The following is a 13553-nucleotide window of genomic DNA, read 5'->3' as shown; positions in this document are numbered from 1 at the left end:
GAAAGGTGGTTTTAATTTGTTCCAGTGCGCAGGCTGCCTTATAGTTTGGGGTATGTCGCTTGGATTCAAATCTACCCAGAGGTTCACTCGTGTAAATGAAAACAAGGGCATCCCCATCAGTAGCATGGAGATTACTCAAAGGGACTTGCCCTCGGGTCAAGTTCCCAGGCAGCACTAATAAGGAATCTGTAGTAGTAGTAATAATAATAATAATAATAATAATAATAATAATAATATATTGCTGAACTTCAAGGTGGATTTTAAAAAATAGTAGCAAATATAAGACTTAACGGTTTTAAAAGTAGCCCCCTGCCCTGTGATGCATAAACTAAAGAAATGACAATGCTCTTAGATATATTTATCACACAGTTGAGAAGTCAAATGTGAATAGTGCCTTTGAGCCAATTATTTCTGACTTTCACTTTGTGCTTCAGGTGACCTCTTGTGGTGAGCCATGGATCTTGCAATAACATGGTTGTGTTGCTGCTTCATTGCCACGGAGATTGTTCCAGCAGTGGCCCCGATTTCAAAATATCTTTGCATTCACAGAGCTGGTGTATTTATTGTCCTTAAAGCAAAATTGGCAAGTGGTTTGTAGTGTTTTGAATGTATTTGGATTAAATCCTGAAAGGTGCTTAAGCTATTCAGCTTGCCTAAGTTACATGTTTTCATCTGGGGAATGTTTTTTTTTTAAAAAAAGAGGGTTGCTTGCCATTTTTCTGGAAATAGCACGCCCCTTTTAGACCATTGTTGTTTGCTGTGGGAAAATGTCAGCTCCATCAGTGCGTTAAGGAGCAGCTTTAGATGGCAACCCTTTTAGATGTTGTGTTTTTACAGGGATGTGGTGCTTTCCAAAACAGTGCTTAGAAATGCGGGACCGCTGAGCATTGTTTGATTCAGCTATCAGTAAATTAATGGACCCAGTTCAACACTGTAGCTCAGAAGCGATGAATGACCCCCTGAATTCCTTCTGCTCCCAGCCCTGTAATCTGCATCCTTTAATTAGCCTGCCTTTATTTTGGCCGATGCCTAATGAGTGGCAGTACTTTGGTTCATGCCAAAGACAGAAAGTGCTGCACTAATTTCCTCATGCTTGTTTTTCAACAACCACATTTTTTCAGGTAGTAGTATCTCAGAAAGCTGGAAGATCACCCAGTGCAACTGCTTGCACTCACGCAAAATCCCTTATGCCTCAACATTTTTAATGAATTAGCAAGAGTATCCAGATGTATGGGTTGCCAGCACCAAGGATGCTTGCAGCTTAATACAGTGGTACCTCGGGTTACATACGCTTCAGGTTACAGACTCCGCTAACCCTGAAATAGTACCTCGGGTAAAGAACTTTGCTTCAGGATAAGAACAAAAATCGTGCTCCGGTGGCGTGGCAGCAGCAGGAAGCCCCATTAGCTAAAGTGGTGCTTCAGGTTAAGAACAGTTTCAGGTTAAGAACAAACCTCCAGAACAAATTAAGTACTTAACCCGAGGTACCACTGTACTGTAGAACAGGCATCCCCAAACTCGGCTCTCCAGACTACAATTCCCACCATCCCTGACCACTGGTCCTGTTAGCTAGGGATTATGGGAATTGTAGTCCCAAAACATCTGGACGGCCGAGTTTGGAGATGCCTGCTGTAGAAGGACAGTACAGATGTTGTAAATGGGTTTTTGGGAACAGGTTCCCTTTTAAAATAACTGGTTGTATTTTCTGTGGAAAGGGCCCATCAGGATTAAGTGAGGGGAAAATACAGACTACCAGTTTGATGCCAACATATGGAAGCTGTGGGGAATTTCCATGCACGAGGAGCACCGATCAAACAATAAGCACCCATCTGGAAGCAACCAAACTTCCATTATACTGGAGGAGCTTACAGAGCATGAAGTACATTGAGTTTCACAAAAACATATGGCTAAGAGTAACAGCTAGGGTCTATTGTGTTGTGTGGCAAACTAAAACCTTGGAACTTCCAGCTTATTCTGACCTCCGCCATTTCCCCTCCCACAAGGCCAGAACTGAGACAACCTTAAAGGAACCTATTCAGAAACGAACCTCGCTGAGTTTAATAAGACATGTAGTACAACTCTATACACACCACCTGGAATTAAGTCACACTTCTTTAAACAGTAAGTGCACATAGGATTTCAGTCTTATTCCACCCCCCCCAAAAAAACACCCAATATTCTTTTTCTATAGCTGTTTCCCATTATTGTGATTTCCCTCTGTGCTGCCGCCTGGTGCCGTTTCCCTCATTACGCAACTGGGGTTGCGGCGCTCAACTCGCTTTCAGGCCGAGGGAGCCGGTGTTTGTCCACAGACAGCTTTCTGGGTCATGTGGCCAGCAGGACTAAACCGCTTCTGGTGCAACAGAACACTGTGATGGAAACCAGAGCACATGGAAATGTCGGTTTCCTTCCCGCCACAGTGGTACCTATTTATCTACTTGCACGTTGTGCTTTCGAACTGCTAGGTTGGCAGGAGCTGGGACAGAGCAGCGGGAGCTCACCCCGTCACCGGGATTCGACCCGCCAACCTTCTGATTGGCAAGCCCAAGACACTCAATGGTTTAGACCAGAGCGCCACCGCGTGTGGTGTGTGGTGGTTATACTAAGACCTGTGTTTCAGTTCATGTATTGCTTCAGAAAGTGCAAGGTAGCTGGATTCACCTTTAAATGCAAACTAAATTGAATTTCTCTCCTGACCTACTTAAATGGTTATTGTGAGCCTATGTACACCACATTGAGTTGCTTGGAGAAACGTGCAACATAAATGTAATGATGATCATCAGAATGGTGCAAGAACATGGCAATGTGTCGGCCTGGTTGCCTTCTCAACAGGGTGAAGTTGAGATGCCTTAGTTATTTGCCCAAATGTATTGGCCCATCACTGATGAAACCAAGGACACTGCCAATGCAGTGTTTTAGTAAACCCCATTAACACTTTCACACAAAAATCGCTGAGGAAGGGAGAAATTTTTGTGAAACTCAGCCCTCTCTTTCCAGCTCACCACTATTCCTGATGTTCTGTAACTTGAGATTGCTCTACATTAACTAGATCTCCTATTCTGGTGTATTTAAGGAGTATAGTCACATTGCCAGCAGAAATGGAAAACAGCAGAATAGTCCCCTTCTAACCCCAGTTGGCTGCTCATAGAGCATCAAATTAAAACTCGTGTCATAATCTATAGGCACCAACACAGGCCAAATGCCTCATATGTTTTAATGCCGTATCTCAGACTTTTTAAATAGCGTTTGCACTGAAGCAGCATAGCAGAGAAGTTGTTTAACTGATAAAAGATGATAAAGACACAAACACTTCCTGTTAGTGTCAGAGTTTTGGCAGGGATGGGATTCCATGGGGACTGCATTATAACTTTTGTAACGGGTAAATGCTTCAAATTGTCTTGACAACAGCTGGGCCTCATTCATAACATTAGTTTCACATTATCTTTCTGGTTTTAGATACCATTGAAAATCCTGACTGTCCTGACTCAAATACTTCTGTCCTCTTTAAAGTTCCTCTGTTTATCTAAGCAGTTCAGTTTGTTAACTGAAGAATGAAAACTTACTTTGCCTGCGTCATTAAGAAATCCAGCCCTAGCATTTGAAGTGCTTTCAGTTTCCCCCAATTGATACTGAAATATAAATTCCATTCTACGTGGCACCGTATGAACTATGACTTTTTGCTCCATAAAAGAAGACTGTGTTAATGGGTTCTTTTAAAAAATAAAAATCATTACATGTACAGTGGTACCTTGGTACTTGAAAGGCTTGGCTCCTGAACAAATAGGCTCCCAAATGCCACAAACCCAGAAGTGAGTGTTCCAGTTTGGGAATATTTTTCAGAACCCAAATGTCCAACACTGCTTCTGATTGAGTGCAGGAAGCTCCTGCAGCCAATCAGCTGTGTCTTGGTTTTTGAACGGTTTCGGGAGTTGAACGGACTCCTGGAACGGATTAAGTTTGAGGACCAAGGTACCACTATATGTGTGAAGCCTGTTACTTAGCTCAGATCAGATGTGAGTGGTGTTGCCTAAGCTATACTGTGAACCTTAGAATATAATGTGATATGGTTTGTGCAGAAATCAGTGGCACAGCAGAGGGATATTCCCAGAACCTCATTTTGTGCAAAAAACGTCCTCTTAATACAATGTTCCTGGCTTTTCCGTATTTCTTTTTTTAAGCTAAGCATGCTGATAAGTATTTTTGAGCATCACTTCTGTCCCAAAACATGTGACGGAAATAAATGTTAGTTTGAAACATGGAGAAGAAACTCCCAAGTTGGATTTGTGGAAAAGCTTCAGGCATATTCCCCCCTTGCTCTGGGTGACTGGTCATTAGGGTCAATTTCACACGACTTTGCCTTGACCTGTGCAACCCAACTGCAGTCAGAGTATAAAGAGGTACTTTTTAATTGCTGCAACATATGTTCAAAGAACTGGTGAGCCCACAGTAGGCCAGAGCTACTTGACAGGCAGTCTTGAGCAGGTGGTGAATGAATTAGGTAACCTATTTTATTTACACGTATCAATCCAATTCTTATCCCATCCATCTTCTCAAGCCTACATAGGAATCCTGTCAGCCCCAACTCAGCCATGCCCATTAGACTTCATTGCTTCTCTCCACGGATGAAGCTAATTGGTCCACAACTTTGGATTTGCAAACATTCTTCCCATGCCTTATTATTCCCTTGTTTAGGAATCTGGAATCAATGATGATAAAAACAAAATTCCTTTGGATTACAAGGATAAGACAGGCCTAGAAGCCAGGAGGTATAAATTATGTAGGAGTAACTGAGCCCCTTCGAATGCCTCCTCTCTCTCTCTCTCTCTCTCTCTCTCTCTCTCTCTCTCTCTCTCTCTCTCTCTCTCTCTCTCTCTCTCTTTTTATCAAAGACTTGAAATAACTTCCCTTCTGCCATGCTCACCTTTAAGGTTTTTATTACCTTGGCACCATCTGTTCATTTCTTCTGGTTTTGCCTCATTGATTCCTTCTCCAAGCGAAACAAAAAAATAATAATCCTTTTTTGGTTCATGAAAAATACTGATCCTCTTTTCATGTTCAGGAATAAGGGATGAAATATTTTGGAACTGGGAGTAGCCTAGAATAGTAGACTCCCCATGGTGTGTGATTTGGAAAGGGCAGGCGCATTCCTGTGTCACCAGATAATCCTACCCCATTAGAAAAATAAAATGTGTCATGCTTGAGAGATACCTCAGCTGTTTGTTGGATAACTTTTCAAACAGACTCTTACCCTGTCATTTGAAATAAGAATATTGTCCCATTGCAATTAGTACAAGAGTTGAAACGGGATAGTTTAGAGCTTTTGGATTTCAGATTTCATATCCTTGGAGAACCCTTTGCATATTGTAAGCAAAAGAACCTCCACTATGTTCTATCTAGAGCACATGCTTAAGGTAAAGGTAAAGGGACCCCTGACCATTAAGTCCAGCCGTGACTGACTCTGAGGTTGTGGCGCTCATCTCGCTTTATTGGCCGAGGGAGCTGGTGTACAGCTTCCGGGTCATGTGGCGAGCATGACTAAGCCGCTTCTGGCGAACCAGAGCTGCGCATGGAAACACCGTTTACCTTCCCGCCGGAGCGGTACCTATTTATCTACTTGCACTGACGTGCTTTCGAACTGCTAGGTGGGCAGGAGCAGGGACCGAAGAACGGGAGCTCACCCTGTCACAGGGTTTCGAACCGCCAACCTTCTGATCGGCAAGTCCTAGGCTCTGTGCTTTAACCCACAGCGCCACCCACGTCCCTGGAGCACATGCTTAGGCCTGATTAAAAGGTGACACTGGAAATGTAAAACAAAATCAAAAGAAAACAAGACACTTAACGGCATTCTACCTGCTGCTTCTTGTTTCAACTGACCCAGACCACAGTCACCATGTACTGAACACCTATAGAGATCGTCGATCCATAATGTAGTAAAGCTGCATGCATGAGTGATATAACCAACTTGCCAACATGGGTTTTTCTCACATCCCTGGTGCAACATTTAAATCAGGTCTTAGTTTGTCCACAGCAGCGACCAGGCATGTTGAATCTAGCTGTTGTGTCATGCAAAGTGAGTCATGCCATACCATATATATGCACATTGCAGGGGAAGAAACATAACAATGGAAAACCTATCTTTCAGGCTGTTTGGTTTACAGAGCTGCTCTTCATGGAGCTGTTCTTATTCTGGGAACTGGGACCAGTTCCAGGTTTGAGTGGTCCCTAGGCATTGTGCTCTTGAGAAAGCCTACTCATCTATCAGTAGGTCCTGGAGGATTTACTTGGCTGTGGCAGCAGCAACACTCTAAGTAGTGACAGATCAATGTGATGTTGTGGTTGGAATGTCACCATATGTCAGGTGCACTGTGACCAATAGGACTTTGCAGGACTGGGGCCTTCCTAAGTTTGTTCTGAAGAGGCAAGGTGTGGCCTCACAGGTGAGGCCGATTGGTAACTCACAGCACCTGGTGGCAAGAGCCAGGAAGGGTTATAAGGTCAGCATTTTCCCTTCGGCTCTTTGCCACAGCAACATGTTCCCTGCCTTGCTTCTTGATCCTCGGACCCCTGACTTCGTGACTCCTTGCTTCCTGACCCTTGGACCCTTGGCTTCTTGACTCCTGGCTTCTGGAAACCCATTCCTGCTCCCACCCTGCCATCTTGCCCCCAGTCCTGATGTCCCCTGCCAGGACTTTGATCACCCATGAACCAGACCATGACACCATAAGACCTGGAAGACCATGGTTCCAGTTGCCATACAGCTATGAAGCTCACTAGGTGGGCTTGGGCCAGTCACTCACTCGCAGCCTAACCTACCTTTGGGTTACAGGATAGCTATGTATGTCAGTGCACTGTCAGCAATGGGATCTGTCATGGCAATGGGCCCCTGGCAATTGAACTGCTTGAATACCTCTGTTTTAAGGCTTCCGTGGGGATTAACCTGCAGTGTAGAGCCTTGTTCTCCAGCATCTCCATGCTGAGAGGTGATCCACTGAAGATCAAGACAACCATTTTGATCCTTTTCATATTTTTGGCCCAGCATGCTATATTCTTTCAAACGCCTTATGGATTTCATTTCAAGATGGTTGCAGCTCTTGCTTTTCAGGCATGTGCTGAAATATTCGAAATCACATTTGAATTTTAGAGTTGGAATATATATAACATGAGGGCCATCTAAGCCCCTGGAATGCAGGAATCTTTTTCCCAATGTGGCGCTCAAAGCCATGGCCCTGAGATTAAGAGTCTTGTGCTCTACCAATTGAACTATTCCTATGCATACACCACCACCAACCTTCTTGTTATGTTACCTCTGGCTTGCTTAAACAGTTCAATATAGCAATTTCCTTCAAGGAGTAGCTAAATCGCCTCCCACCCCCAAAATGTGGGGACAACAGGAAATCTTGCTTGTCTTTACTGCAGGTATTTTAATAGATGCCGAGAAGCTGTGCTGCAGAAATCCACATAGTTGTTTTGAAGGGTTATGTTCCCAAGTCAAATAATAGATTAGATTTTTGCTCACTTATAGTAAGTGGCCATCTGTTCAGAATCTTGGAAGGTCAGTCCTTGATAGAATTATTCCTTTCATATGGCTACGCGTGCAAAAAGCATGTAAAAACAAAAATCTGGTTAATGCAAGAGTATGAGGGTTACTTTTCTCATAGTCCTCAGGAAAAATGGCATTATTATGGCTAGAGGAGAATTTTGTTTGGTCTGCCTATGTGACGAGGCTGAAGAAAGCAAGCTTGGGTGTAGTGGAGCAGGCATAAGCACACTTGTAAGGAAGATTTTGAGTGTGGCTAATGGTTTGTAGGAGGGAGCAGAAAGAGAGAGGCTGTCTTCTGTCCTACCCTATGATGAGCTGAGGCTCTTCATGCCAAGAGGAGTTGAAGACACTGCCATCTGGCATAAAAGGGGGCTGCAAACACCCTGAGGTTTAGGGGAGCATACCACAGCATATTTGGGCAAGCTGACTGAATATACAGGTTGGAACATTCCTACCTTTTAGATTCCACACTTATCCAAATTTTGCAATGCATTTATTGGCGGGGGACGACGACACCGAAATGTTGTTTGTGTTTTAAATGGCGTATTTTGGGATAAAATACCTTTAGAAATGCGTATGTTGAGATAAAATACATTTTAAAAATGTATTTTGCGATAAAATGCAAATTTAAATGTGGCTTTTCATGCTTTACTTTTTAATTCACATATTTATGAGGACGGAAGTGAACCAACCAGTAGAAAAACTGACGCGGATCAGAAATACGACTGTCCCTGCTTCTCCCCCATTTCATCCCATCCCATGTTCCACTGAATGTGTCTTGCAAACTTTCCCTGAAAGGCATATGAAATGGGTTCTTTCCTACTTTGAGGCTTGTTTGTTCACTCAAAAGATTTTTATACTACCTTTCACCAAAAATGGTCACAAGGAGGTTTACAACATGTGTTTTGGAATATGGTTCTCTGTAGGTTTAGCCGCTTCTTGAGGTACCAACGCCAAATTTGGCATAAGAGTTCCCAATGGGGGTGGGGGGAGGTCTTCGACAACTTTGGGATGCTGACCACCATTTTGAATCAAAATGGCAGACCCAAAGATGACTTTAGTGTGGCTTCAGCCAATTTTTGGCATGACAGGTCCAAACTTATAAATTACACTGTCCATTTAAAAACCATAGTATTTTTTATTTATTTTTCGCTTCTAAAAATACCTCGGCAGCACCAAGATACTGGATTCTTACCACAGACTTAGATTCAAATCCCTGCTTAGTCCTGAAGCACTCTGTGCTAATCAATATCTCAGCCTAGCCTACCACACAAAGCTGAGGATTAACTGGTCTTCACTCAAAGTAGACCTGTTGAAAGTAATGAACATAACTGAATACCATGCATGGCATTGAGCGCCTTGGAGGAAAGGCATAATATTTAAAATGTTGTGAATGTGTGCAGAATATGTGGATAGATAGATGATTGATAGATAGATAGATAGATAGATAGATAGATAGATAGATAGATAGATATAGATAGATGATAGATAGATAGATAGATAGATAGATAGATAGATAGATAGATAGATGATAGATAGATAGATAGATAGATAGATAGATAGATAGATAGATGATAGATAGATAGATAGATAGATAGATGATAGATGTAGATAGATGATAGATAGATAGATAGATAGATAGATAGATAGATAGATAGATGATAGATAGATAGATGATAGATAGATAGATAGATAGATAGATGTAGATAGATAGATGATAGATAGATAGATAGATAGATAGATATAGATAGATAGATAGATAGATAGATAGATAGATAGATAGATAGATATAGATGATAGATGTAGATAGATAGATAGATAGATAGATAGATAGATAGATAGATAGATGATAGATAGATGATAGATGTAGATAGATAGATAGATAGATAGATAGATAGATAGATAGATAGATAGATGATAGATAGACAGATAGATAGACAGATAGACAGATAAAACTTTATTCACATTAGCCAATGGTCATAGCATGACCCCGTGGACTGAAAGATAAGGCCCAAATATTTGAAAGCTTTGACCTGTTTGATTGGCTGATACGCCAACTGTGGGGCCTATATTTTCTTGAGAGAACCATAACTTTGGTTTTCTGATAGTTTACGACCAGGTCTTCTCTCTGGCAATACACTGAGAATTCTCTTATCAATCTTTTTAGGCCTATTTATGTTTGGGATAAGAGAACTGCATCATCAGCATATAATAGTACAGAGATTGGTTCTGAGGCCAGTTTAGGGGCATGGAACTCTGGAGATGTTAGACACTGGACCATGTCGCTTATGTACAGGTTAAAGAATGCCGGAGCTAAAATGCATCCTTGCTTGACTCCCTTTGTGGCTGGTACAGATCCTGTAAGTTGGCCATTTGTAGAGCAACACACTTTCAGCACAGTGTCTTTATAAAGGCAGTTAATCAGATATAATAATCTTTTGTCTATGCTTGAGGTGTTCAATTTAGCCCGTAGTCTTACTCGTGAGATATTCATATATATTATTTCTCCCTCTTCATTCCAGGTGCTTTTATAATCTGCTGGACTCCAGGATTAGTCTTGTTGCTCCTCGATGTTTGCTGCCCGCAGTGCAATGTCCTGGCATATGAAAAATTCTTCTTGTTACTTGCTGAATTCAACTCTGCCATGAACCCCATCATCTACTCTTACCGGGACAAAGAAATGAGCGCGACCTTCAAACAGATTCTTTGTTGTCAGCGGAACGAAAATGCCAATGGCCCAACAGAAGGCTCTGACCGATCTGCTTCTTCACTCAACCACACCATCTTGGCTGGAGTGTGTAGTAATGATCACTCTGTGGTTTGAAATTGAACTGAAAGGGGTTTTTTGTTTTTCTTTTTTTAAGGAAACAAAAACAAGACACCCACACATGAGAATTTAGTGCTGGGTGGATTACTAGTTATAAAACAATTGACAACATTGTTGGAGGTCTTGGAAGCAGAGGAGAATAACAATTTTACTAAGCTCTACTTTAATCACTAATGGACGATAGTACTTTATTCACCAGTGCCCAGTCCACAAAAACTGCCCGGTCTTTAGAAGCCTCACTGTTGTTTTGTTTTTATCTTCTGCTTGGTGGAAGTAGAAAACGAGCTGCTTACACTGGGAAGCTGACAAACGTTTGGGAAAGCCATTTTTAAAGCTACTCATAACTAGCCTTCATCAGATGATATTTTTGTGATGGCCCTAACTGAAAGCATCTCCAATTAATTAAGCTTAATAACTGCTTCAGTGCCTTCTCATTTAGAAATTTAGGCTTCCTCCTTGTTGTTGTTTTTAAAATGCATTTCATTAATAATTATCCCCATCAGCATGCTTTGTGATGGACATTTTCAGGGCAAGGACAGAAACCTGTTGTAGCCTTCATTTTTATTTACACTGCCAATAACAATGAAAAACACCTGTTTTACTACTACAGTTGTCAATATAGCGGCTGGGAAATGAATGTCTTTCCCTTGATTTACTAGAGTTTGAAAGCAGGCTTGTTGAAGATATGGATGTGCTTAATTCTCACACTGAAATCGGTGGGAATTAAAAGTTGTTTGGTGACTGGGTATATTGCCCCCAAGACATTTAGCGTTCTTTAGTAAAGAATTAAGCAATCTGCGTGACATATACTGGAAGTTTTAAGAAGTTTCTCATGGCCAGATCATATGGTGGATTATAAAATTCTGAAAGAGCCACCTTCAAATTGGCTAAGGTGAAGCATGACCATGCGTATGTTTTTTAAGTGTATTTGTAGTGTCAAGTCTTCTAATTAAAGGGATTTTACTTTTGGGGAAAGTAAAACTTTTTTTTAAAGAAGGAATTTTCTTCGCTGTTTTGCACAGAGTGGGAGATATTTCTTTTGGATTTTTTCATATTGCTTAGGGCTGGGATGTATGTGGCCAGTTTTCCTCTTACTCGCCCTAAAAAAGCCTGTGACAGGATTGAGGGGGATGACAGATTTATCTAGTTTAAGTGGGAAATGCTTAATCTAGTGGGGCTATCTTTTCTTTATTTTTAAAGCCACTGGCTGTGAGAATGGCAACAGCAGGCCTCTCTCCACTCATGCCAGGACTGGATCTCATATTCTGTTCACTGAGGTTTAAGGTTCAAATGGCAGTGGGTAGAGAGATGGAACTTATCACCACCATCACCCTCACAGACAGCGTATTTTAAGATGTAGGAAAAGGCAATCTTACTACGGTAGGCAACTCTCACCGGAAATCAGATGAACTGATTCAGTCATCCCTCCCTGCCCCCACACACAAAAAAGTCACCCCACATTTGCTACCTAAGAAAGAGGTGGCAAATCCTGAGTGCTTTTGCACCTCGGCCCTAATTTTCCTTGTCATCCAACTATTTCCTTGACTCAAAGTCCAATTTCTGTTTGGTTTTGCTTTTTGTTTTACAGGCAACATAAATCAGTATCACAATGAAAATGTGTTAGTATTCCGTTCCTACAAACAAGATTTCTTATTTAGAAAAATGGATTTAGAGTTAAGCCTTTGCTTTCGTTACTGTAATCTCTCGATGGAGATTAAATATAAAGAGCTCTCTATAGTGAAGGCTAAGGATTAAAAAAAAAAAGGAAAAAAGAATTTGGGACCGTTGTGATATTGGTGTAGCTCGCTACATCAGTAACAAATTTGCAGGCCTTCTGTGCTGAGAATCTGCATACATCGGACAGAACATTTGCTTGAGACCTTTGCTTAAAATAGATCCCTCATTCTAATGTTCTGGAGCAACACATTCAAGATAGTACCATGTTTGTGAGGTAGAGTATGTAGATTTCTAAGAACAACGTATAGCAATGTCAAAAAGGTAAAGAGTATGTACAAACATAGAATATTTAGTAATATCCTAAGTGAAAGTAACAGAGAAGTGTGGCTCATCCTACCAAAAGGTACCCAGAAATCACCTGCCAGTTAACCAAAAGTTTGTGAGATGGCAAATATGAAATGAAATGAAAAGCAATGAACCCATTGTTCTTTACTTATGTAATTTGCCTAATGAAGAAGTCAGACTGTTAGAATTTTTTTAAAAAAATGCCCTCCATGCTAAGCCACTAATAAAGTTCTCTCGATGAATATGTAATGTTTGATGTACATGTGCCTGTCATCATTCACTGGATTTGTTTGGCATCCCTCAACCAAGCAGAACTAAAATGTTCCTCTATACTACAACTATAGAAATCGTATAAATGGCTTAGAAGCCACTTTGGCAATTAAGCAGTTTATAAATAAGTAGAAAAGTAGCTATATCCCGAACAGTAAGATGTATAGGCAAGACTCTACGGTCATACCTTGGTTTTTTAACAGCTTAGTTCTCGAATGTTTTGGCTCCCAAACATTGAAAACCCATAAGTGACTGTTCTGGTTTGTGAACTATTTTTGGAAGCCAAATGTTCAATGGGGCTTCCGCGGTTTCTGATTGGCTGCAGGAGCTTCCTGCAGCCAATCAGAAACCACGCTTTGGTTTTCAAACATTTTGGAAATCGGGATTTCCAGAATGGATTCCATTCGACTTCCAAGGTACGACTGTACTGTAATGTATACACAAAGGGAACACAAAACCTCACACCCACGAACTGATATGGAAATTTGAAGAACTGAGCTTAATGAATAATGAGAAACCGATAGGAACCGAAACTGACAGGTGCACTCATCCCTAGCTTCACCTCACTATTCATCTACCTCTTCTGCGATTGTTGCTGTCGCATTAAATCTTCTCTAGCGAAAGGCAAGCAGACCTTCAACCCATCTTGCATATCGCCGCACCTCCCTCCACCTTGTGCTGCCCTATGAGTTGTAGGGTTGTTGGTAGAGTTTGGACAGCTGTCCGCAGGCACATTAGCTCATGCGGTCACCTGCTCCTCCAAGAGCCATCCTTACTGTCTCGCAAACACAGAACATCAAAGCACATTGTGGGCAGCCATAGAGAATGTTAACTCCATTGCTTGTTTATCAGCGTTCATAAGGAACTCCCTCCCCACTTGTGTTTTGCTAGGCA

The 13553-nt window shown here is 41.6% G+C and overlaps 1 protein-coding gene across 1 annotated transcript in view; it reads left to right on the top strand.

Moving 5' to 3' along the window:
• Positions 1-12638, top strand: part of LPAR1 (lysophosphatidic acid receptor 1) — a 55619-nt gene extending 42981 nt beyond the window's left edge. The window contains exon 4 of the mRNA XM_081894607.1: positions 10063-12638. Coding sequence (XP_081750733.1) covers positions 10063-10364 — 302 coding nt within the window. The 3' untranslated portion in view covers positions 10365-12638. The remainder of the gene's footprint in view (positions 1-10062) is intronic.
• The last annotated feature ends 915 nt before the right edge of the window (positions 12639-13553 follow it).

This window comes from Podarcis melisellensis (assembly GCF_964234715.1).
Source record: "Podarcis melisellensis genome assembly, chromosome: 17".
NCBI classification, from domain to species: Eukaryota; Metazoa; Chordata; class Lepidosauria; order Squamata; family Lacertidae; genus Podarcis; species Podarcis melisellensis.
This window is presented reverse-complemented; position numbering and strand designations above follow the sequence as displayed.